A 26813-nucleotide genomic window follows, 5' to 3' on the forward strand; every position below is an offset into this window, starting at 1 on the left:
TGGTATGATTCTGTTTATTAGAAGTGTCCAGAATAGGCAAATCTATAGTGGCAAAGTAGATTACTAGCAACCTGGGGTAGGGGGCTTGGGGAGGGAGGGAATAAAGAGTGACTACTAATGGATCTGGAGTTTCTTTCTGAGGTGGTAAAGGTGTACTAAAACTGACTGTAGTGATGGTTGCACAACTCTGTGAATATGCAAAAAAAAAAAAAAAATCAAACTGAACGCATTAAAAGGGTGAACTGTATGTGACAATCTTAAAGTGGTTTTCAAAAAGTTATAAAAGTAATCCTTTGATTAGAAAACTAAGAAGAGTAAGAAGTTAGTAAGCAAAAAAATTAAATGTCCCCCAATCCTATATCCTGGGGGGAACTATCAATTTCTTACCTCCCATTAAAATCTAAACACATACACATGCATGCACACACATAACACATATTTAACATACAGATGGATGTAAATAAAACATACTATTGAATCTATGTGACATCTTCAAGGAACAATGTAAGAAAGATTTTTGTTATTAATCCTAAAGCTCATGAACAGCCAATTAAATTTGGCAATGACCAAATTCCATTGGAACCATCAGTTTGCTTGTAGTTTTTAGATCCTCCCTCACAGAGACAAGGAAACAACTTGTATATTGCCAATATGCTCAACCGGCTCACCTGCTGAAAGGAGCCCAACTGGAAATAGAACTTCACTAATCCCTAAAATACCAACTAGTATATATAATAGGCACTGATAACAACTGAGCCGACTGATGCCAAACCTTCACAAAAGAGGCTGGGGGGCCTTTCCGAGCATCCTCTTTCTCTGCAATGCTTCCCAACAGTGCCCAAGAGGAACACAAGATGGCACTCTTCAGCTTGGATCTTGGGTTTTAAGGGTAATGGTACTTTACAGCTAGACTGCAACTGAGCTGTTGCACTAAGCAGTTTTCTGCAGTCTTCTAAAATGCTTCAGACCACATGATCAAGAACTAAAGCAATACAGCTAAAAATCACTAAAGAATATTTCTACCATTTTAACAAAAAATCAGGAAAAAGTATAAAAATTAAGATATCCAAATGGATGAGTCCCCTACTGAACACAGAGGCTTCAATTTTATATAGAAACACGTACATATTTAAACTATCCCTAAGTTAGTGTTGGGCAAGCTCTCTAAATGACTAGAAATTTCTAATAACCACTCTGCACGAAGAGGGGAAGTGTGATTTGCACTACAGATGGATGCCCTTTGCACCATCTCTGTCTTCAGTGATCAATCCAATTAAACACTCTCTCATCACAGTGGGGAAAAAACACAAATCAGGCGCTGGTTCAGCGTGGTGCTGTCAGGTAACTGCTGCTAGCAACCTCAGGAATCATTACTGCAGTCTATAGACAACTAAATTCCATAAATGTATGCTGGTTTCGGAAGTATCTTGCCACTTGGGCTGGCAAAGCAGAGAGTGGAAGAGTATCTCCAGAACATTCTTCAACATACCCCTGACAAAGCTCCCCAATAATTTAACAACCCAGTTACGGGCTCAGAGATACAAGACACATTTTCCAAAACAGAGGCTAGTTCCTAGAAGCCTGATTTTATGTAACTATACTAAGGAACTGTCATTTGTAATCCTTTGAGAGATTTTCTCAGAGAAATTGGAAATAAAAATTTCATTTATATATACTCTATAGTCTCTAGAAAGGATTGGGAAAAAACCCTATGGTTTGTGCCCTCTAGAATAAATTTTAGAAGGGAAGAAAGGTTTCCCATGTTTATTCTAAAAAGTTTTTCTTTAATTCGCACTTACAGGCCTCTCTACCAACAATTCACCTAAAGCCCGGTGACAGTTCTTTGCCCTCATTCTCAAAGTCAACAAACCCTACAAATGCCAGGGCTGCTGATCTAACACAGCTGTTGGCCACAGAGCAGCAGCTGGCTGCTTTCCCTATTTGAGCTGGGCCCATCACTGATAAGATGCAAATCCTTTCAGCTCTCCCTGCTCTGTAATTCCTGTGTCATCCCTGCCACTTGAGTGATAGGTAAATTTGGTGACCTATTTTTCTAGGGGTGTTTGAAAACAACAGTGATGAAAATTGAGATTGAAAATTTAACAGATTCTACTGGGCCAGAAACAAATACTTCTTCATCTCTATTCAGGATGGCCATCATAATCTGCCATCAGTGGACTACATGAACAAGCTGGTTACCTCAGTGGAAATTCCACAAGGAGATAAATCCCTTCCTATACAAACTCAATATTTCAATGGAATGCCTCCTGGCATGAAAGAGTCTCTAACTAAGCCCCACTGGTTTGGCCCAAATTCAAGGAAAGCCCTAAAAGTCTGTAAACTGGGAAAATGAAATAGAGAATGTAAATATTACAAAGAGATGACATGTGAAACAGTTTCAAAATAAGAGGGAATGCTTTCTTAAAATCTTAACATGAGTCCTTGAGAAGTGAGCTCCTCAATGAATTATAAAAGCAACCCCCAGGAATACAACCTACTCTGCTGAGAGAAGCCCAGTATATACAGATTCATTTAGGAGGCACAGGATACCTGTAAAGTAAGAACATCACTCCCACTTTACTAATTAGGAACAGGCTGAGGCCAGTTAGGCAATTTATTTTAAGTGCCTTAGCAAGGAGTATTAGTGAAAAGACCTGAACTCCAAAACCTCTGCTCGTTCACACTACCATCCCCCTTCTAGACTTGCTCCCTTGGCTCTCAAGCCTTTCATCTCTGAGATCTTCTACCTGGCAAAGCCCTAGCCTTCCTCTTCAAATGCTCCCTCTTAAAGCAGAACTCTTTCATGTGTTGAAGTTTCAACCACAAAGACTATCGCAAATGACTCAATTCTATACTCCCAATTCTCACTTTCTGGAACTCATCTCTCTCAATCCAAAGGCCAACATCTGAAGCTAAATGCTGAATATTAAGCATATTATCTTCCATAGAATGTCAGAAGTATATTTAAAATAGCAAGACAAGCCACTTTTCTATTAAAATTTTCTTATCAAATAAACCATCAGCAAGTGTGCTGGATGCAGTAAACACTGGTGTGTCACTGTAAGAGTGGATTTTACAATAAGGTAGCACAGAACTGCCTGGAAAGTTCTCTGAACCCTTGTCTCCCTTCCCAGGTTAGCAACAGCAGAGGCAGCACACCTCATGCAGTGGAGAGTAACACCAGACCAAGATGGGCCTGGCCAGGCTTACTTACCTATAGACGACAGCAGGGATGCGCTTCCAGGACCTGAAGCTTGCTACACTCTCTAGTTCTTTATCAGTGATCCAGGCAGGCACTATGAGCTCCTGTGGATAGCTACCACATAGCCTAATGAGAAAGGTGAGAAAGAGGGAGTGGGAGAAGAAGACAGAGAGAAAGAAGGAGAAACACTAGGTGAACCACAGTTAAGGATGTTGATTAAGCTACCCCACAGCCAGTTGAAAAATAAGGAGCTTTACTTGAGTCTTGGCCTATTCAGCAGAATCAGTTGCCTTGAGTGTTTACTTATGTATATATCATGTGACACTACCATGGCCTGTTCTACCTCCTGCTGCCTTTGAGAATCTGTTGATCTTAACATCAGTAATATATAAGGGGAGTTGACAGTTACTCCACTGTAACTTTCTGTTGTTTAAAAAACACATAGATAATTTCTAACTATACAAAGTAAATGCCCAATCTAACTACAGAAGGAAAGTCTATCGCCTCTACCAGACTCTCACTCTTTCAGGCTTCTATCAAAGAGAAACATGTGAAGAAGGACAAGAGCCCACAACTTCAAGTTTCCAGAGACCTTATAGGATTATTAATGTATTCTTTGATGTGTCCTAATTATAGGTAACAGGGGCAGACATGGGTATGCAGAAACAGTACCACAGGACAGGCCACCTGCATACATAATCACAGCCCCACTGATCCAAGTTAGTAATGTGAATGAGCTGTTCATCACAATTTCTATAAAACATACTGCAGAATTATTCTCAGGGGGAAAAAGCTCTGCTTTCATTAAGAAGCAGCCAGTAGCTTCATGCTAGTCAAGCTGGTGCCCTAAAAAGCAGTTATTCCTGATAGGTATTTCACTTACAGGACAATGTCCCTCTATGGGTATTTCAATATTCCTTTTCAATAGTAAAGGCAAGAGGACTTTTAATCCAAATCCTAAAATATACAAATCCTCCTTCTCCTGCACCACCACTCCCCTGCCCTAGCCTTATGCATTAAGGGAAAAGGCAGAGAACACAAAGTAGCTTAAGAATTGGGAGTTTTGATCATTCTGCACTAAATATCTCCTCCATCTTGTTCTCAATTTCCAGAAGACTAAGTATCAGGAATTTAAAAGTCACTAAACCAACAGAATATCTATGCCCAGGAGTAGCTCTACAAACTTAACACTTTCCCATAAACTCCTAAAAACAACCACGACACGGTGACCATAGTTAATGTGCTAACCATGAGTTTTGTTCTTTTGTCTTATTTCTTTTGTCTTGTTTAAAACTTAAGAGTAAATTTAGCTCTCCTTCTTTGTAGTAGGAAGAACTTTTCAATGTCCTAAAGACTGGTTCTGAGGTAGAAACAGTGGACTCAAAGACAAAAGTTGATTTTTAAAGTATTTTTTTTTCAACGTTTATTTATTTTTGGGACAGAGAGAGACAGAGCATGAACGGGGGAGGGGCAGAGAGAGAGGGAGACACAGAATCGGAAACAGGCTCCAGGCTCTGAGCCATCAGCCCAGAGCCCGACGCGGGGCTCGAACTCCCGGACCGCGAGATCGTGACCTGGCTGAAGTCGGACGCTTAACCGACTGCACCACCCAGGCGCCCCAAAAGTTGATTTTTAAAACCAACACTGAATAGGGATTTTGAAAAACAACTGACTTTTTAACTCATTTTTTCCCAACAAGCTTAGCTTAATTCAGTTTTCTGACTTCACCCAATATTCTGATCATTGTATTCCTTGTCCTAGAAGTATGACACTATCTAGTAGTCACCTCTTTAGCAAACACTAGCTGTTCACATGTAAATAAGCAGTTTCCAACATAGGAAATGTGAGTTACACATGAGCAAAGCCTGTGTAGGCTTTGTAGTCTCAGGTTCTCTGAGGCCTCTCCTCCAGTCTCCACCTCCATTTTCTGCTTTATCTTGTGATGGAGACCAGGCAAAGGTACAACAGACCTAAAGCTCCCATTTTTTTCATAACACCCCAAGGTTCTTAATTCCTTAGGCAAGGTCCATGTTAAGAGCTACATACAGTAATTAGCTGTAGTTTTTCCAATTAAAAATGAAATGCTCTGATGGGTACCCACAAACAGACCAGGAAAATAGCCATCATGATTTGAGACAACTCAAAAAACGGAATGATTAATGCCTCCAACTGCTAGAAGGAATCCTAAGAATATTAATTTAAATCTCTTGAACAATCTTCTTTTGTTTTATAGAAATCTGGATCACCAAAATCATAGTAGTTAACTGCCCTCCCCCACATCAAAGTACTTACACCTTTTAAGGAAACAGGTAATGGGAAATATTTAATGATATTAATATTTAATGATTAAATGATCAAAGCTATGAAGTTAGAAAGAATAGTACTTAACGTCTATTTCATAGAATCTGGAGTAAAATTTGTCATAAAAATTCCCTGCTGAGTGTTTTATCACCGCTTGTGAGATCACTGATTCTATCTCCAAAGTGAGGTCAATTGGTGATGAGAACAATGGAAACTGCTGGCCTACCTGTGAACACAATACTGCCCAGGAAATGCATGCACCAGGAAGAACAGAGGCCTGGAGGGGGTGGAAAAGAAGTTTCTAGCTAGAATCCTATTAAGGATCACTTTTCCACTCCAGTGAGAGCAATGGGAACAGAAGGCTCAAGAAGTACTCTGAAGACCCTGCAGTGAGATGTAATAAATCTCTATTGAAAGAAAATGTCTAAGTTCACATGTTCTGCCACATGAGAACTGGGGTATCTGCAAAGGCACTGGCTATGAAACACAGTCCACAGGGTCCCATACAACTCACTTATACTTCTCATTGATATTGGAAATCCTCCAGGCGTTGTTCATATCAAAACCCATCCGCTCCACTTCGTTTTTAAATCTTGACGTTACATGCTCCCCTAGGGGCCAAGGACAGCAGAAAGAAATGAATACCATTTTGCAAAACAGGTAGAATAAAAGCACAGCTACCCTGCTAGTTATTATATAAAGAAAATATATATTAGTTTTAGTTTAAAACTACAGTTTTAGTTTTAAATATATTTAGTTTTAGTTTACAAATTCCCTGCCAGGACAAGGCTATATACAAAGAAATGAGGAAATTAAATTTTTTAATTGAAGTATAGCTAACATACAATTTACATTAGTTTCAAGTGTAAGACATAGTGCTTCAACAACTACGTACATTATGAAATGCTCACCGTAAGTACAGGTACCATCTTTCACCATACAAAGTTATTATAGTATTACTGACTGAACCCTATTCTGCTAGTGGAAGTTTATACCTCTTAATCCCCTTCACCTATTTTGCCCTTCCCCTACACACCTCCCCTCTGGCAACCACCAGTTTGTTCTCGGTATTTATGAGTCTGTATCTGTTTTTTCGTTTGTTCATTTGTTTTTTAGATCCCACATATAAGTGAAATCATATGGTATTTGTCTATCTCTGTCTTATTTCACTTAGCATAATAACTTCTAGGTTCCTCCATGATGTCACAAATGCCAAATTTTCTTTCTTTTTTTTAATGGCCCATTATCCCTGTGTATGGAATATTACACACATATACCACATCTTTATCCATTCATCTATTGACAAATGCTTAGGCTGTTTCCACATCTTCAAATTTTGATCAAGAATCAGGTTATCTCAGGGCACCTGGGTGGCTCAGTCGGTTAGGTGTCAGACTTCACCTCAGGTCATGATCTCGCAGGTCGGGTGGGTTTGAGCCCCACATCGGGCTCTGTGCTGACCGCTCAGAGCCTGGAGCCTGCTTCAGATTCTGTGTCTCTCTCTTCCCCTCCTCTGTTCATGCTCTGTCTCTCTCAAGAATAAACATTAAAAATTTTTTTTTTTTTTTTTTTTTAAAGAATTAGGTTATCTCATCTAATCACTACTACCTACTCTGAGTGGTTATCACTGAGTTCATTTTACACAGGATAAAACTGAGACTGAGTGAGGTTATTATGGCAAGTCTGTCTGGTCCCAAAACCCAGTCCTTGTCACTACACTGACTACTTTCCTAGGTCCACACTCACAGTATACATAAAAAATAATACCAAGTTCATCAAGAATAGTAATATAGATCTACAACTCATCAGAAAGACTAAGGGCCAGATCTCAAAACTTAGGTTTTCTGGAGGTTAAGATAGTGCACATAATATAGTATTAGGTTAACACTCTCTCAACAGGATCTACTAATCAAACATTAATATTTCTACAGTGAAATGCATGGATAATTCACACTAAATGAGATAAGTCAAGCTTCATTTCAGCTCAGACCAGGTCAAGCCACCAAATAAGATAAGAAAAATCTTTTTATTTTCAGAGGCTTATAGATTATAGAATTTTAGAGATCACAAAACTATAATAACTCCCAGTACCTAGGAATCTCAGGAAACACCATACTACTAACTAAAGTGCTGACCACCTGTAAGAACATTCACCCAAACAAGTATAACCTGCCCACATTTTGCCCTAATGAAACTGGCTTTCTCTTCCTAAAGACAGTGAGCTACAAAGGCAGAAATGAACCTAACATAAAAGTCATTAAATCTGAAATAACCTTCTTCCTTGAAAACACACAGAGTCCTAGGGCAGTAAAACAAACAAACAAAAAACGATTAAGCAGTATCTCTAATATGTAGTGTTATAGGTAGTAAAGTAAATGCTGGTGGGGGCTGGGAGAAACAACAATAACAAAAGCACAAAGCAGATTGCTTTGGTGATCAAAGTATAAAGCTTTGCTCTCCCTGGGAGTGGAGCTTCAGAACAGCAAACACCAATTACTTGAATGAAGGACAATTCTATAAAACTACTTCCTATTTAAACTGCTTTTCTTGAGTTTAAACTAGGTATTATACGTTTCCTGAAGGAGAGCTATAAAAAGATGAGGTGCAGAGATGCAGGAAGAAATAATCAGCTGAATGCATCCCATTCTGGAAAAATTTTAGAAATGATGTGGGCTTTGAAATAGGAAAAAAGCTATCCAAATTGGGGTGCCATCTGTCTACAAATTGCAAGAATAGTGACCATCAAGAATATTAGACAGTCTTTCACTTATAATCCCAATCTAAAAACTGTAAAACTGTAACAATTTCCAAATTCATTCATTAATGAGATTTTTCCCACCTCCATACAGCTCCAAGTCTTTGCAAAAGGTTAAAAGTACTTTAATGATTGTTAACCTTAGTACCTCCATTGTAGTGTAAGCACATAGATACTTTAAAATAATCACTGGCAAAATCACCACCAGCATCACCACCACTGGTAATTTATCACACAGAACTGTTGCCCAAAGAAAAGCTTACAACCATCATCAGGAGCATGAAGTTCTGAGCGACAAAGAAATATATACTGCCTAGCAAGCATAAAGCATTTGTTATTCAAGTTCCTTGAGAAAAAAGATTTTTAATTACCTTTGTATCCTCTAAAGCACTAACTTCCTAACTTTGAAAATGACCATCAGAATTGAATTATGTTTTATATCATAATCCAATATAACATGTTTATTTTTAAGAGTTTCACAAAACTGTACCTACCATTACTATGTGTGACTCATTTTGGTATTTTCTATCCTAAGTGTTTCATTTTGTATTTCATTTTTAAAACTTTGATTTCATGACCCACAAGTGCATAACAACTAACAGTTTGAAAAGTAATGCTTTAAAAAAAAAATCTAGCAATGGGATGCCTTGGTGGCTCACAGTCGGTTAAGTGTCCAACTTCGGCTCAGGTCAGGATCTCATGGTTCATGGGTTCAAGCCCCGCATCAGGCTCTGTGCTGACAGCTCAGAGTCTCGAGCCTGCTTCAGATTCTGTGTGTGTCTCTCTCTCTCTCTCCCTCTCTCTCTGCCCCTCCCCTGCTCATGCTCTCTAACATTAAAAATATATATATGTATTTTTTTAATATAGGAGACCTTAAATACATGAGTAATTCAACTGGCTTTTGCCAAATTGTGTTAGAAGTTCCCTTATGTTTATTCAGCCAGAAAAATGAATGCCAAGCACATCTCTTTGCTGATTTCTCTTAAGAATTTCTAAGAATTCTCATGTTTCCACAATACTAGATATACTATAATCCATTTTAAATATTACGGTTGTAAGTTTCTTGTTCTTTTTTGAGGAGAGACGGCGCACATGGGGGAGAGGGGCAGAGAAAGAGAATCTTTTTTTTTTTTTTTTAATGTGTATTCATCTTGAGAGAGCAAGTGCACACGAGTAGGGGGAAGGGCAAAGAGAGAGGGAGAGAGAGAATTCCAAGCAGGGTCCTCACTGTCAGTGCAGAGCCCAGTGTGAGGCTTAATCCCATGACCCATGAGATCATGAGCTGAGCTGAAACCAAGAGTCAGACGCTTAACGGACCAAGCCACCCAGCTGCCCCTGGTTATAAGTTTTTTGTTTTGCTTTATATTTCCATTTCAGCCCTCCTGTCTTCCCTCCCCCAATCTCAAATGAAATGTGTCCTTTTTTAATATTTAGTTATTTCTTGTACAACAAATGCAAACAGTCCAGCAATTCTTATTTTAGTGGGAATGAAAACCTTTTTAAAGCAATGAGCCCCTCTAACATAACCAGTGTCAAGAGGCAGTCTAAAAAATTTTCCCCCCAAAAAATCTAGCTCCCTGGGTGATCCTGAGTATTCGAGCCCACAATTATAGACAGCTTAAAGGCCTGTGATAGAAGAGCCAGACCTCTACCCAGGATGTAAGGGAAAAAGAACAGCACCAGAGTCAGGGAAGGTGAGAACCAGCCCTTCCAGATTTTCAAATATAGGAGGAATCATTCTTTTCTATGAACAAAGGTCCCAGTACAGTCATCTAAATGTACGCTTACTGGACTGCATTCAAATACGTAGACAGACTCTGCTGGCAGGGGCTTTTGCTTTATAGGAAACAGGCAGCTGCACAACAGTGTAAGACCCAGAGTCCTATGCTGTTCATGGTTAAACAAAATGCTTAATGGGCATTTCACAGAAGAGAGGTCAGAAAGGTGGGCCTGATGCTACTAAACTAACAAATGAATTGCCCAATCATCTGTCAGGACTCCTGCCTAATGCTCAAGTACAGAACTATCACCAAGAAGGCTGCTACAATGAAGAAAAGAAAACTGAGCATATGGGAGAGAAGCTTTAAGCTTCTAATCCATTCCTTTTTTAGAGTCTGCAATGGGTCTAAGAGCGGAGTCAACAGTTTTGCAAAGGCTTTTGCAAGTTTCACAGGTAAACTTCCAATAACAATGTTGAGACTTCTTCCAAAGCTGACTAAGACTCAGAGCTTTGGCTACAATGTGGCTTGTTTAACTATAACAGCTTCAACAGTCAGAAACTAAGATTTATATAAATACAAGGTAATGATGCAATTTTCCCATTTCCCTCCTCCCTGACACATTCTACTCTTAACAGGCTAGGCAGAGAAGAATCCATAAAAGGCCTTATTAACTACTAAAAGACTAAATAAACTAATAACTTCAACCCTTCAGAATCCATGCTTATGATCTCATGTGTTGGAGCAGATTATACAAAGGCATTACTTTGAAATATCTCAAGTGCTGTCTCACCCTAAAGATGACTTAGAAGAATGTGGTTGTCTGGTATGCTCATATTTGGTGAGTAATGTTGTAGCCACCATCAACACTCAACAATATTGGGTGGAGACAGAAGAACCAGGTTGACTGACTTTAAAAATGCCACCACAGTGTTTTGCATAAGAGCAAGTTTTCCCTCTGTACTCCATAGTGAAAATATATAAAAAGGAAAAAGCCATACACATGCACATACTCAAACCAAGTACAGTAAGATTCCTTGTGACAGCAAGTTAACTTAGTGTGGATTTGTATATACGACGAAGAAACAAAATACAACCATCGCTCAGAGTAAGTTCCAACCAATCAGTTACAATGGCATCACCTTGTAGATTCAGTTTCCAAAATGTTTTAACAAGTATGCACATAGGAAGCACTCAAATATTTACTGAACTCTCCAGCAATAATAGATCTGATGTGCAGGATACCCTGATCAACTTGGACAGGAAGAACAGGAATGTCTCAGTTTGAAGAACAAAGCAAATTAAAGTACAGAGAAGATAAATGGCTTCCCCAATATTTTTTTAATTAAATGGTAAAATATATGTATTTGAATTCAGGTTTCCTAGTTCTTAAATAAGTACTTTACCCCCCAAATACCTCCATTCATCAAAAACTCATTAAAAGACAGAGGATACTACAGACATCTATATGTTCTGGTAGCCAAAGAATACCAGATCAGAAAGGGAAGGGTCTGGGGACCCAAGTCATCCCAGCTCAAGACAAAGCAATCCATAATTAAAAGAGTGAAGCTCTGGGATGCCTGAGTGGCTCAGTCAGTTAAGCGTCCAACTCTTAATTTCAGCTCAGGTCATGATCTTGTGGTTCATAATATCGAGCCCCATGTCCAACCCTGTGTTAACAGCACAGCGACTGCTTGGGATTCTCTTTCTCCCTCTTTCTCTCTCTGCCCCTCCCTGCCACTTCGCTGTCTCTCCAAATAAATAAACATTAAAAAAAAAAAAAAAAAGGTGAAATTCTGATGTAGCACATCTTAGCAATACCCTAAGAGATGGCCCAAATCCAAAAGAAACTAATTTTATCAAGGGAATAAAGAACCATCTAAAGAGATGAGGAATTTTCAGTCTGTAGTTGTGAGAAAACAAATTAGGAGAATAAAACAAGCCCTGTTGACTAACCAACCTAAAACTAGGGAAATGCCCTTTAGAATTAGGAGTCTTAAACAACTGAAGTTCTTATATAACATAATGTGCAGCAAGATATACTCACTAACTTCATTATCCTAGGAAATGGTAGAGACTAAAAAAATACATTTTTTTGAGAGACAGAGAGGGAGGGAGGGAGGGAGGGAGGGAACACAAGCAGGAAAGAGGGAAAGAGAATCTTAAGCAGGCTCCACGCCCAGTGCAGAGCCCAATGGAGCTCAATCTCCCACCCAAGAGATCATGACCTGAGCCAAAATCAAGAGACGCTTAACCAACTGAGCCACCCAGGTGCCCTGAGAGTAAAAATTTGATAAGATACAGTGGTTAAAAATTCAGCAAATATACATGTAAGATCTGTGCATTTCCCTGTAGGTAAATTTTATCTTTAAGAAAAAAACCTTGACAAAAGCCATAAAGAACAACAACAACAAAAATACAATGGCTTCTCAATAAAGAAGGAAAAAGAAAAAGATGCAACGGATAAAGGAGTGAAGTGAGAGACAGTCTAAGGACATTCCAATATCCAAGGATGGTGTGGACTCTTATGGCTGACTATGAGCTCCAATGGCCCGACCAGGCTCATGAGCAGCTTGGATTCCTGATGTTTTCCTTCAGGCTCCATGAGGGCAGGTACCAGTTTTTCATCTCCACATCCACAGAACTTTCCCCCAGTCAACTCTCAATAGCTGAGAACTGGGTTTAGGTACTAGCTCTGTCACTGACTGACGGTGGGACTTAGCAACAGGTTTTACCTCTGAGTCTCATTTCTTTGGCTCCCAAAACAGAAACACCAGGCTATCCTGCCTGTTTGACGAGGTCATAAGGGTCAAACAAAAGTATACATCAAAGCATCTTTAAAAATAAGATGATGCTTATGCTGTATTTTAATTATGAACCAAAATTTTCAACCAGTGAGTGAGCCAGGAAACAAAGTAATGCAAGCAAAGCTAGATTAGCCTCAAATGTTTAAAATGACTCAGGGCAAAACTGTTAAGATCAAAAATTCAGGATTAAAAACTGAGGTTTAAAGAAAAAAGTCCCAAGAGGAAACTTTATTGGAAGGAGGCTCACAACTTTTCACTGTTTAGAAATCCAAGACTTTGCTTCCAGGCTTGACACACTAAAGATTGAGTGTTGGACCAGCAAAGTTCATTTATGGCAACATAAAGTTTACAGACAACTACATGCAAAGGAATAACATGAACTTGATCCAAGCCATTTCTGAGTGAGAAAGAGTAGGACAAAGATCTGTGAAATTAGAAGGCCTAGGCTCCAGCACAGGCTCAGCTTCTGTATTTGTCCTGAAGGAAGTCATCCGGCCTCTCTGGACCTCTGTTTCATCTATGAGATGAAAGGGGTAACAATAGGAAAATGTATGACTTGAAAACAAGAAGATACAGATGCCTGGGTGGCTCAATTGGTTAAGCATCCAACTCTTGATTTTGGCTCATCATGATCTCATACTTTGTGAAATCGAGCCCCATGTCGGGCTCTGTGCTGAGAGCACAGAGCTTGCTTGGGATTCTTTCTGCCTCTCTCTCTGCCCACCTCCCATCAAAATAAATAAACAAACCTTTTTAAAAAAAAGAAAATAAGAAGATAGTGAAAGGCCATTTTGTATGCCATTACTCTGAGCCCTAATGTCACACACTTCTGGACCTTTGTTCATGCTACTAGTTCCAACACTTTTCCTCTTTCTCTACTCAATGAACCCTTCTACCTTCAATGAACCCTTATTCTACCTCAAAAGCCACCATGAACGTGAAGTCTTCACATTTGGGAATGTGCATATGATTCATGGCTCCCTTCCATTAGGCTTCTTACAACACCCATTAAACCTTACTCTGTGTGTGTGTGTGTGTGTGTGTGTGTGTGTGTGTGTGTGTGTGTGTATTTTAGCCCCAGCAGATTGTGATGTGTTCTTCCTTTCCCCTAAAAGGCAGGAAACATGTTCTATTTATCTTAGAAGAATGATGCACAAATGCTTAGGTGCTCCATAAATATACACTGATTCAATACATGAATGCTTAGGAGTCCCATTTCATGTTAAGGGTACCTCAAACAGTAATAGAACCACCATTTTTACATTTTAGAAAGGTCTACCTGGTCTGCACAGGTCTCCATGTTGTTCTTTTTCACTGGCGTAGACCTCCATGCACCAAGCATGGTATGCAAATGAGAAGAGATCTTCTATTTTAGCAGGTGGTCGGATTGCATTGTTTAGTCTCTTAAGCCACTCTTGACACTGCTCAAAGGTTGAGAACTGACACCTTTGTAAAGCCAAACAAATATGGATGTAATTAGAAGACAGCTGACAATATCAATAAGGGAAGCCAACATTTCAAGAGTACCTAACTCCCAGTGCAGTGACAGCTACGGTCAAGAAAAGCATCAGAGGTCATGTTTCACATGTTTATCATTTGTAATAACTACAGGTCCAACAAATTTTAGCCAATGGTACAAAATGTCAAAAAGGAAAAAAAAATGGACATGTGGAAAACTTATTTTTTAGACTAATTAAATGCTTAAGATTGATTAATGGTAATTATTAAAGTAAAATGGCAGTTTTCTCTTCCATGAGTAAGGTTTCCTTCTTCTGTATCTTCCACCAAAGCTTTATGGTTGTCAAGAAATAGGTTTAGAGAATGTTCATTTTGTTGTTATAACCTATTAGGCCAAGCTCAAAAATAAATCACAGTGCAACTTTTGGCCAGTCAGATAAGTTCAAATCTGTCTACTCAGCCATTAGAATAAATCAGTAATTGTACATCCAAAATAAGATACATTACACTGAAACTTTCAGCTGTAACCATGTAATCAAACAATTCTACTGTCAATTGCAATTTTCAGTACATACAGATTAAAATAATTAGGGCAAAAAATACTTCACCTTTTTAAATGCCAACAGTGTTCAAAATTGAGTAATTAATAAACAAGTTGTAGTCAGTACCTATGAAAAGCAAGCCAAATCTCAATGGCTACAAAGGAACTTATTTACCTTAAAACCAAGGAGTCCCCCGTAAACCTCTCCCCCATCCCAATCAATGTGGCTCATCAGTATGTCAACACACAACATTTACTGGCACTCCAAAGTTAATCAAAGAGATAAACTAAAAACTTGCGGCATTTAGAACTTCTAGAGCTACTAAATTTAAAAACACATTTCAGGCATCATTTTGCAACCATTATAGTAAAGACAACATCAGATCAAAACCATAATGGATGCTAAATCTATGAAGAAATTTGATGAGAAGCAGGATATTTTCATTGTCTTAAAGTTTCTCCCACAGACTGTTTATCAGTTGCAAAGGAGAAAATGTAGGAATTATACAGAAAGCAGGGGACATCTTGACAAGACAGATCAAAATTGACATCAGCAATAGAGACAGATGGACACCGTTTGCCAACAGATTCAATAGAGTACCCTGAAAAAGACACAACCTCACACATACAGTATTGCAGCTGAAAATACACCACCTCAATTTAATCATAAGGAAACACTGGACAGACACAAAATGAGAAAAATTCTATTAAAATAAAAGATTATATTCTTTACAGTGTGAATATCATCAAAGACAAAGAGATGGAGAAAAATGCTTCAGATTAAATAAGGCTACAGAATCATGGCAATTAATGTAATACCTGACCTTGCATGGACCCTATTCTGAATGAGGAATGCTGGAAAGGGCATTATTAGGTCAAGTGACAAAACTGGAACATGGATAGCAGACTGGATAAAAGTATTATGAGTGTAAAGTTGTGAAGTTGATAATGACAACATGGTTATGTAAGAAAATATCCCTATTCTTAGGAAAGCACATCAAAGTATTTCAGGATGAAAAGCCAGGATCATGTAATTTACTTTCAAATTGTCTAGAAAAGAAACACACACACACACACACACACACACACACACACACACACACACAACACAGCCCCTGTAAATAATAAAGCAAATGGGGTAAAATGTTAAAATCAGTGTTTTTGTAATATTTTATTGTTGCACTTTTTTTTGTAAATTTGAAATAATTTCCAAATAAAAAATTTAAAAAACACTTTTCAAATAGCAAAGTAGCCTAAAGATAAAATATTTCAGGCACTAACTACTCAGAAAATATTCCTAACAAGGCTGACCCTCAAAAGCTATTCTTCTGTTACCAAACCAGAGATCTATTCTTTTAAAAATACATATTTTGGGGGCACCTGGGTGGCTTAGTCGGTTAAGCGTCCGGCTTCAGCTCAGGTCATGATCTCACGGTTTGTGAGTTCGAGCCCCGCGTAGGGCTCTGTGCCGACAGCTCAGAGCCTGGAGCCTGCTTCAGATTCTGTGTCTCCCTCTCTCTCTGCCCCTCCCCTGCTCACACTCTTTGTCTCTCAATAATAATAAAAAATTTTTTAAAAATACATATTTTTCCACACTAAATAGCAGCATAAATATATCACATACCTGATAACTTTGCAGTCTTTGCAAGTCAAATGAAGCTGAAATATATCTCGGCATTCAACACTTTCTATAAGCTGTAATGGAACCTGCAATTTAAAAATATGAATTCCCCTTAGTCAAGAAGGCATTGACCCTGTAGTTCCCTCAGTGGGTCGAACAAGAAAGATTCAAAAGCTCTACAGGGGAAGACAGCAAGCAGAACTGCAAATTTATCTGTCCCATTAGTATTCAAGTGATTTACTATGGAGTGAACTAGGGTTTCCCTTTCTTTTCCTCTAAATTAACAGCCTCAAGTCATGTCTGAGCATGAAGACAACGAATAAAGAGAAGGCACCATCTCTGGAAGAACAAGGAAATATGTCATCTCTCAAGCATCAAACTCACAATCTCTCCAAGTACTACTTTATACACTATAACTAGCTGTGATTTGCAATGGCAAAGAAGCTGACGGGAACCAGAATGGTAATCTTATTTACAGAAAAGAAGTGCAGATCAAGGTGACAATGGGACTATACTTACTGGCCCCAAATGACAAGTGGGCTTGTGGCTTTGTGTCAGCAAAGGAGCATCCTGAAAAAGACTGGAGATCTCAACTGCCTGCAAGCTGCACAGAAAAGATGTAGCTGCTTGTCAGGCTCTCTGATAAGCAGAAGAGACCCACAGGTATCAAAGTGCAGGGAGCAGTCCACACAGTGGTCAAAGGTCCTAAAACCAGTGAGGTCTAATTTGCTTCAAAAGACCAGAGGAGCTGAGTGGGGTTTGAAGTATGAACAAGATGGAATGGTTCTCTCCCCTGACAATATGGTGAACAGACTCTACTGAACAAAGAAGTACAATAGTGGAGAGGGATGGGAGAAGAGAGGCAGATAGAGAAAGCATTTGAACAAGGTGACAGATCCTCAAGTTGATGTAAGATTCCTCCCTCTTGCTCAATTCACCTTGACTCTACCCCTGGTTTCAAAAAACAATTTCCAAAACTTCTATATATGAATGCTGGTTTTTTTTTTTTTTTAGATGTTTATCCATTTATTTTGAGAGAGAGAGAGAGAGAGAGAGAGAGAGAGAGAGAGAGAGAGAGAGAGACTGACTCAAGTGGGGGAGGGGGGAGAGCATCTCAAGTAGGCTCCATGCCATCAGAACAGAGCCTGACGTGGGGCTCAATCACATGAACCAGGAGATCATGACCCAAGCTGAAATCAAGAGTCAGATGCTTGGGGAGCCTGGGTGGCTCAGCCGGTTAAGCATCTGACTTCAGTTCAGGTCATGATCTCACAGTTCATGAGTTCGACCCCCCAGGCTCTCTGCTGTCAGCATAGAGTCAGCTTCAGACCCTTGGTCTCCCTCTCTCTTCCCCTCCCTCCCTTGCCCACACGCCCTCTTTCTCACTCTTAAAAATAAACATTTTAAAAATTTTTTAAAAGAGAGAGAGAGAGAGAGAGTGAATGAGAGAGTGAATGAGTGAGTGTTGGACACTTAACCAACTGAGCCAACCAGGCGCCCCTCCAAAACTTCTAAAGAGAGCCTGGTAAAATAATTGTGGATACACTCATTCCTTGAAGAAGGTGTAAGACCACTGTCTCTTACACTGTATCATGCCCAGCCAAAATGTAGCTCTGGGAATTGCAAGTAGCATTCCAACAATTCATGTGTAGCATAAAAAGAGGAGGGCACTCTCCTCCAATACAGAAACAAGAAAGTGATGCCTGCACAGGGTAGCCCTCATATTAGCTAAGCCAGTTTCAGAAACAGGCTTCCTGCAAACCCTGCCCCACCATGCAGTTGCCAGAATCAGCAACCTCTCAGGACGATGATGTCAGGATCAAAAAGAAGCCCAGTGCTGGATGTCTGAGACCAGAAACAGAAACTGGGGCAGGGATTAAAAAAGAGAAGAAAGCAAAATAATATTATACAGATAATGACTGGAAGTTTCTCAGAACTAGAGCCTTCTTCCTTAGTTCTAAGTCTATAATCTACAAAATGTCCTTATACTTGTGATAGGACTGAGGGTAAGGGAAGAAATCTTGCCTGTGTTCTGATAAAAAAAGCAGCTCTGGCCCTCTGTTTTTAAGTCCTTAACCACAAGGTGCTACAGAAACAGCAGGTGATGCGGCTAAAAATTTTTTTAAGACGTGTACATCTCAGAAGGAAAAAACAACAATATATACCAATCAGTAGGGATAAACTATCAAGAATTGTGAAGAATAGTAGATTAAGAAGATAGAGAATGGAAGACAATGCTGATTTGTTTCCAGGCCAGTCCTTTGGCCTGTAAGAGACTCATATTGCTTTGTTGTTGTTGTTTTTAAATGTACCCTCATTTCCCTTCTTCCTCCCTTCCCAAAAGTGGCTGCCAGAATGGCAATTAAGAATTCTAATTTCAATTTTCTAAAATTTTACCAACTAAAATTTTGCTTGCTTCCTAATTTCCTCGGACAAGTTTCCAAACTTCCTGTTTTCTGAACATCAGATGGTCACAACTTAGCAAGTCCCAGGCAGAGGGAATACAAAGAGCCTAGAGTGGAGTAAAAGTGAGCTTTAAAAATCCACTGATTTGGAGAGACAGATCTCTGAGCAGTCACCTGAATCCCAGGTCCCTCTCAATCACCTCTCCTTATAACCATAAAATCTGAAAACCAACTAATGCTATTAGCAGCTGCTAGAGGGACTGGACCAGCCTAAGCTACTGTGCTACAAAGAAGAGGTAAGCTTGACATCCCCTACTATTGTCTGAGACCCCAAGGGCCTGGGTCCAGACTTCCAGAATAATGAAATACCTCACAGCATGTGAAATATTCACTACCTAAAATGCATTCGATATGCAAATTTTTACACATTTTTCACATTGCAAATTTAAGGAAGAAGGGTATAAATACCAGACGCTAGTATGCAGATCTACCTGGCAAATCAACAGAAACAACCATGTGTACTCAAGTCATAGATATGGAAAACAGCAGATTTTAATGCTCATGCAGATTGTCACATGCAGGGAAGTTTAATATGCAGCAATAAGAGAGACATAAGAGAGAAATACCTGATTTTATATCAAATGAACATTTCCCTTTTTTCTTCTCATTTCTACCCCAATCCCCATCAAGACTGCTTCCTCTTCTAAAAAGGTGGAAGAGGCCTTCTTTTCCTCTTCATACACCCAAACAAAACATATAAGGTCTCTACTTTTTTTAAAGGCCTACTCCATTGCTTTAGGTTTCTGAATTCTCCTTATACATCAAAAACGATCTCTTACCATTTCTGTAACCAGAAACACCCAATGTTCAACCCCATCAGCAAACAATTACAGATTCTCATCAGTGCCACTGAATTCTATGTCACTGAATCTATGTCATTCAATTCTAGGCCATTTTACAGCCCAGGGAGGTTAAGCCTCTATACTAGAAGCTAGAGGCAAAGTCAGGACCAGAAAACCATGTCTGTCCTCTAGCGCAGGCTCCTTCCATTATAATGGTGCACCTTTCTTTCTTCCACTGAGATTCTCTCTCCTTTCTGTAGGAGTTCTACTTTAATATTTCTTTCAGAATTAAGTGGTCTTTCCATCAAAGACCTTTAAGAAGAAAACAGAATTTAAACCAAGATGATTTGGGGACAGTTCTATCCATGGAAGAGTAGGAAGAATCTAATTCAAATTCTCCCTAACCTACTGATTTCAGTGTTTTGTGGCAACTCGTTTTCTTTTTGCTTCCTTCTCCTCTACCTTCTACGTGACAGGTAATTCTGTCTTCCTTTACAGTGCGTTTCCACTTATAAACTCCACCAAACTCATGCTCAAAACAAGACACCAAACACACTCAGTGCTGTTAATTCCTCAAAAGGCCAACAGTTACATCACAGACACCAAAATTCGTAAGAGCATCAATCCAAAAAAGCAGGAGAGCAGCAGTTAAAAATTTAATAAACATGCACAGTATTAAAGACCCACAGTACTGTCTCATTCCAGAGGGAATTTTATGTCATCATAACCTAGTATGTTTATTTCATTCTGGGTGTGTGTGTGTGCGCACACGTGTGCGTGAATGCATGCACGTGTACATTATTTTTAAGCACCAGAATTTAAAACTGGGATAATTTCTACCTTTTACAAACAATGTACTGGGGCACCTGGGTGGCTCAGCAGGTTTAGAGTCCAACTTCAGCACAGGTCATGATTTCACAGTTCGTGAGTTTGAGCCCCACACAGGGCTTTGCACTGACAGTGTGGAACGTGCTTTGGATTCTCTGTCTCCCTCTCTCTCTGTCCCTCCCCAGCTCACACTCTCTCTCTCAAAAATAAACATTTTTAAAAAATAATAAAAGCATACTCTTTTTATAGAGTGAATGATAAGTACTAATCCTGTACATACATTTGAAGTAAAAATGGCAGGAACAGAGGTACCTGGGTGGCTCTGTTGGTTAACTCTTGATTTCATGATCTCACGGTTTGTGGGTTCAAGCCCCACGTCCGGCTCTGCACTGACAGTGCAGACCCTGTTTGGGATTCATTCATTCATTCATTCATTCTCTCTCTCTCTCTCTCTCTCTCTCTCCCTCCCTCCCTCCCTCCCTCCCTCCGCCCCACCCCTGCTCGCATTCTCAGTCTTTCTCTCAAGATTAAAAAAAAAAAAAAAAGGCAATCACAGAGTGAGAATAATAAGTCAAAATCTAAAATCTGTAATAAACTGTGGAATATCTGGGCCCTAAATCTTTTATAAAAACCAGTCAGAAGAAGACTGTCACAAGTTAAAGACCCAAACTCTTTACTGCTCACCTTTTATATTTACAATCTACTCTTCAGTACTGTTTTAGAGATCTCTGCTGGCACACGAATGCTGCAACCAAGGTGCATTAACTGTTAAGAATAACTTCCTTTTGATGCTTGGGGAATAAAGATTTTTGCTGTACTAAAATGTGAAAAAATGTGAAAAAAACGCTAAGGAAAGTGCTTGCAGCTGTTACAATTTCACATTTTTCCTAAGAAGCGTTAACAGACCAGGTGGAAACAGAAGTTTTAATGTCCTTTTTGAAAATTTTACAAATTATTCCTCATTGAAATTCAGTTTACATTTTTTGAAGGTCACAATCCCATCTGTTTATGTATAAACTGTGGGGCTTTATCCTCACTCTACAAATCGTTCTCATCACAGTGTGCCAACTAGAACTTTGTCTAGTAAAAGTAGCGAAGGGACTCATGCAGAGAGGACAAATTTTGCTGCTTTGCAAGGTGAACATCGGACAGTCAAAACCAACTTGTTCCAAAGCACAGGTGCAAAAACCACCTAGGATTCCCATGCTACTTACTGGGATTTCAGAAGCAGCAGATTGAGAGGCAGTCTATTGAATTACACAACAAAAAATGTTTTAAACTTTCATGAATTCCACTTCAAAACTTACTTGTTTATAAATTAGCTGAGCAAAGAAATACACCTGTACATATGTAGAAATACAGTTTGGGAAAAGCACAGAATGGGAGCAATTCATATCTTAAAGGCAGCAATGAACTCTACTACAGAGGTTGTTTACCCGAGGACTTGGAAACCTGATACCCAGTGAATATGTATAAAGTAATGATGTTATGGCATCCAAATCTACAAAAAGGTTTTATTCAAAGTGCTGTGAAATTAAAACAGAATATATGATATCAGGTAGCTACTTAAAACTTGATGGTAAGTCCCTTTCTGAAGTGCTACATGTGTTATTTTAAAGGAATACAAAATGATGCAAACCAGGGCATGCCACAATATATGCTGGCATATTGGGCTTTGACAGTTGAAGTTTGATTTAGATATAATAACCTCTTAAAGGGGGGGGGGGTCTCTTGACCTCATTTATTTTATTGAAATACTTATCTGCTGAGAGAGGAAAGGAGAGAGGGAAAGGAGAAGGGGCAACATCACCAACTCTCTGGACTCCACCCAGGACCCAGTGCAGGAAGAGCCACTGTTTTCTGGAGTAACCACAGGTTTTAGGAAGCTTACTATTATGACGTGATTAATTTATTTGTATGGAGAAATCCTGGTCTCTCTCAATCTGAATGTTTAAAATCACTGCAATGCCAAAATACTTTTGCACCATTATTTCTCTGTGCAAAGCCATTGTCGGGATTTTTAATTGACATGCAGGCTCTATGCCTTAGTGGGTTATTATGCTGAGAAAACACTTTTAGGTGATGAAATGGGGCAAAAGTAAGAACAGTAAGTTTTCTTAAGCATTGTACCTCAATCACAATGGGGGACCAATGATTCCAGTAAAGAGCCTACTCATACTCATAACATCACTGTTAGAGATGATGATGACACAGTCCTATTCACACAGAAATTGTTTTTAAATGAGCTTTAAACCCAAAAGGGGTTTAAAAATGGTCTAATATCCATTTCAAATCCATACTAACTTCACATCACTTAATATTTACTGAATACCATGGCACCAGGAAACAGGCTAGATTCTTAATAACCAAAAAATTACAACACATTTCATAAATGTTGTAAAGGTGTGTTAGAGATACCAAAGAAGCCAGAGGTGAAGGTAATAAACCATCAGGGAGGAAACTGAGAAAGGCTTCACAGAAATTACCACCTAAACTGGGTTTTGACAGATGAAGAGAAGCTCCCAAGCAGGAGAGAAGTGAGAGAACTCAGAGGTGTAAAGTGTGGTTGAATATTTCAAGGAGGGTGGTTTTACTAATAATGCAAAGGGAAGAAGAGGGAAAAGAAAGAAACCAAAGTTAGGCACCAAGGATCACACCACTTAGCCTGATACCATGCTAAGTAATTTCATCTTAGAAAAAGTAAAACGCTGAAGGGCTTTCGGCTAGTAAATGACATGGTCAAATCTATACTTTCTATCCAACAGACCCTATTCCCAAGTAGATCTACAAGTAGCTTCTGAAATACGTGGCTATAAACCAAGTTGAGAGAAAACTATATGGCCAAAAAAAAAAACAAACAAAAAACCCGAAACCATATCCTCCCCACATGCAATTTAATTACAATTTCATTAATTCCAAACATATAAACAGAATTTAAACACAAAATTAAACTGGGCAGTTATACTAATTATTACTGTCCTTACTTCCACAGTAGCTGGTGGGTAATTTCTGGTTGTTTGGATTTTATAGGAGTTTCCATCCAGTTCCCCCCATCATGGCCACCCAGTACCAAATGGACACTTCTGAATACAGTGCTACTGGGTATGAATGCACAGCATGCCTTTCTCCTTGATGAACCCAATGTGTATTCTGAGTTGATGGGACAGAAAACTAACATTAATAGCTATGATTGTAGTCCAAATCTAGATGCCAAGAGGAATTCAGGCCATAATGTCTTCAGGATATAAATGCTTAACTACAAAGAGTAATAAATACTACATAAATAATAAAAGCCAATTACAAACAAAATGGCAGCCATTCTACAAAGGAAAGAGTGTGTCAAAGAAGTCAGGGAACTTTTGGACCACTGAGTAAAATAAGTGACAGATTTCAAAGAATCCCAAAATGAACACCAAAACACACAATCTGAAAGTAAAGCCCTGAGCTCTTATAAAGTGCCGTAATACATTTCTCTGCGGTAGAACCAAACTGCAAAAAGAAAGCCACAATACTACCAAATGAAAAAGGAAGAAGGCACTCATTTGGTGGAAGTACATGAACTTTCGTATCTTTGTGGTGAAAGGCACATTCATTGAAAACTACTAATGATGGCAGTGCATTGAAGAACCAGATCAGAGAGTACCCTCATAACTGAAAAGGGTAAATGCACTCTTGAGATCTGAGAGCCTTCATTTTCTTCAGTAATATAGTCCATTATGCAAACAAACACTGTATTTAACATCTATGCTCTTCCACTAAGCAGCCATTAGAGTTAACTTCATCCTATAATGAGAGTCCACACTGAGCTCAAAATACATCTCATTATTTGACATTAAGGTCCTGGAAATTATCTAAACTCAGGCAATTGGTAACTACTAAAGACTGAAGAATAAAAACCTATTCAGCCTTTGAACCCTTATAAAGTTAATGATACACCGTTACCTAGTACAGATTGCTCAGTATTACTAAACAATGGACAATTCAGCTGACAACTACATGTAACATTTTAAATCAAGCCTAAGAGTTGCTTGTTAACCTAGTGTCCCTAAGTGCTAAATTCAGTAAGAGAAAAGCAGAGTAAACAATGTTTTCATACTCAACCCTGTGTAACATTCCTCTTTTTGAGAACATTAACAAGTTTTTATTCTTCCTTTCTCCATCTACTTTAGTGGAAAAATAGTTAGTAATCACTTACATTAACAAGAGACTCCTTGAACTTGATGTGAAGTCTATAATTAGAAAGGGCAATGATGGCATCCTCAGCACGGCCCACATACTCTGTGCTTTCTCCATGAAGTTCAAGAAAAGGAACCTTCAAAATGGAAGAAGAAACCTTTCAGAGTTCTAAAACAGTTAAAGCAAAGTCTTCAAGCACGGGTTGAGTGAATGGATGATAAAACCCATCACTCAAACTTAAAATATGGTAAATACATAAAGGACCTAAAGAGGATGAGTTATGTCCACATAATTCAAATATACTTGGTTATTCAAGTTCAACATTACTGAAGGAAATGACAGAGATGATCATGTCAAACAATGCATTCTCAGGAAATACATCTTTCTAAAAGGAGAGAGGTTTTCCAGCTTGCATTTCTACCTTGTGTGTGGTTTAAGGAAAAACAAAATTATACAGTGCAGTACTTCAATTCATTAGCTCAGCTACATTGTTACTATGATGCTAGATACTTATTTTATAATCAAAGTGGCCTATAATTACCTGAAGATTCTCATCCTCCCGGATCAGCTGCTTCCTGGGAAAGATCTGATTGGCCTGGATGCACTCAAGGCTGTGCCGAGTCTCTTCATCCTGGAAAAGCCCAAAACCTTTAAATAATTTCAGAGCTCCCAGTAATCATATTTGATTTTTCTGCCATGTCTAGTAGCATAATCACAATCAAAGTCCAGTGACCAAGGTGAACAGGAAGAAAGCTCAAAGAAAAAGCATTCATCCCCAAAGTGTTCCAACCAATATATTAGGCATCTCTAGTCAGAGAATATACTATAGATGGGGGAAAAAAAAAGTCTAAGAGGTTAAGAACATTTTTACTAAGCACTATTAAGTTGTTAGTACACTACATGTAAGAAACCAAGATAGTTTTTTCTCTTTAGGTTATAACGTTAAATTCTTATTTTTGAAAGCTACATCCTGAATTGCTTAAGAATGAAATAATGTAATGTCTAGAATTTGGTTCAAAATAATTGGGAGAGGGAGAGGAAGGAAGTGGCCTATAATTAGGAAGGAAGTGAGTGGGAATTAACTGAAACGGGATTGTCTATGAGGGTTAACTGATGAAACTTGGGTAAAGCAGGGGTTCACACTAAACCAACATGTCTCCTTTGTTAGATGTGAAATTTCCGTAATGGAAATGTCTCTTTAAAAATTTAAGTTTAGGAACTGAAATCTTCAAACTGAAAACATGTGTGAACCACTATCCCTAGCTTAATCTGCCTTATATTACAAAAAAGATTTATTTCTATTAATACAATTTCCAAAAAACCAATAATTTCTAATCTCAGTGGCACTTGAACTAATCACAATTTGTATTAAAAATAGTCTTATATTTTGAATTTTTATAGTTTAGGAAAAAGAGAAACAATCCATTAGAAAGTCTGACTACAAATTATTTTTTAGGTGTTTATTTTTAATTTTTTAAATTTACATCCAAGTTAGTTAGCTTATAGTGCAACAATGATTTCAGGAGTAGATTCCTTAATGCCCCTTACCCATTTAGCCCATCCCCCCTCCCACAACCCCTCCAGGAACCCTCAGTTTGTTCTCCATATTTAAGAGTCTCTTATGTTTTGTACCCCTCCCTTTCCTTGTGTTCATCTGTTTTCTACCTTAAATTTCTCATGAGTGAAGTCATGTGATATTTGTCTTTGACTAATTTTGCTTAGCATAATACCTTCTAGTTCCATCCACATAGGTGCAAATGGCAAGATTTCATTCTTTTTGATTGCCAAGTAATACTCCATTGTACATACATACCACATCTTCTTTATCCATTCATCCATCGATGGACATTTAGGCTCTTTCCATACTTTGGCTATTGCTGATAGTGCTGCTATAAACATTGGGGTGCATGTGTCCCTTTGAAACAGCATACCCGTATCCCTTGGATAAATACCTAGTAGTGCAACTGCTGGGTCATAGGGTAGTTCTATTTTTAACTTTTTGAGGAACCTTTATACTGTTTTCCAGAGTGGCTGCATACGTATGCATTCCCACCAGCAGTGCAAAAGAGATCTCAACATCCTTGCCAACATCTATTGTTGCCTGAGTTGTTAATGTTAGCCATTCTGACAGGTGTGAGGTAGTATCTCAATGTGGTTTT

The 26813-nt window shown here is 38.7% G+C and overlaps 1 protein-coding gene across 9 annotated transcripts in view; it reads right to left on the reverse strand.

Moving 5' to 3' along the window:
* MTMR3 (myotubularin related protein 3) overlaps window positions 1-26813 on the reverse strand; it is a 150725-nt gene that overhangs the window by 23172 nt on the left and 100740 nt on the right. For 7 of the 9 annotated variants that reach the window (XM_047827191.1, XM_047827192.1, XM_047827195.1 and 4 more), the window contains 6 exons: window positions 25196-25285; window positions 24674-24790; window positions 16407-16489; window positions 14063-14229; window positions 6018-6114; window positions 3215-3328 (listed from right to left, as the gene is read on the reverse strand). In XM_047827191.1, the coding sequence (XP_047683147.1) occupies window positions 3215-3328; window positions 6018-6114; window positions 14063-14229; window positions 16407-16489; window positions 24674-24790; window positions 25196-25285 (668 nt within the window). Of the gene's footprint in view, window positions 1-3214; window positions 3329-6017; window positions 6115-14062; window positions 14230-16406; window positions 16490-24673; window positions 24791-25195; window positions 25286-26813 lie in introns of those variants that run through there. The other 2 variants (XM_047827196.1, XM_047827197.1) reach the window with 2 other exon arrangements.

The sequence above is a fragment of the Prionailurus viverrinus genome, chromosome D3, assembly GCF_022837055.1.
Source record: "Prionailurus viverrinus isolate Anna chromosome D3, UM_Priviv_1.0, whole genome shotgun sequence".
Taxonomy (NCBI): domain Eukaryota; kingdom Metazoa; phylum Chordata; class Mammalia; order Carnivora; family Felidae; genus Prionailurus; species Prionailurus viverrinus.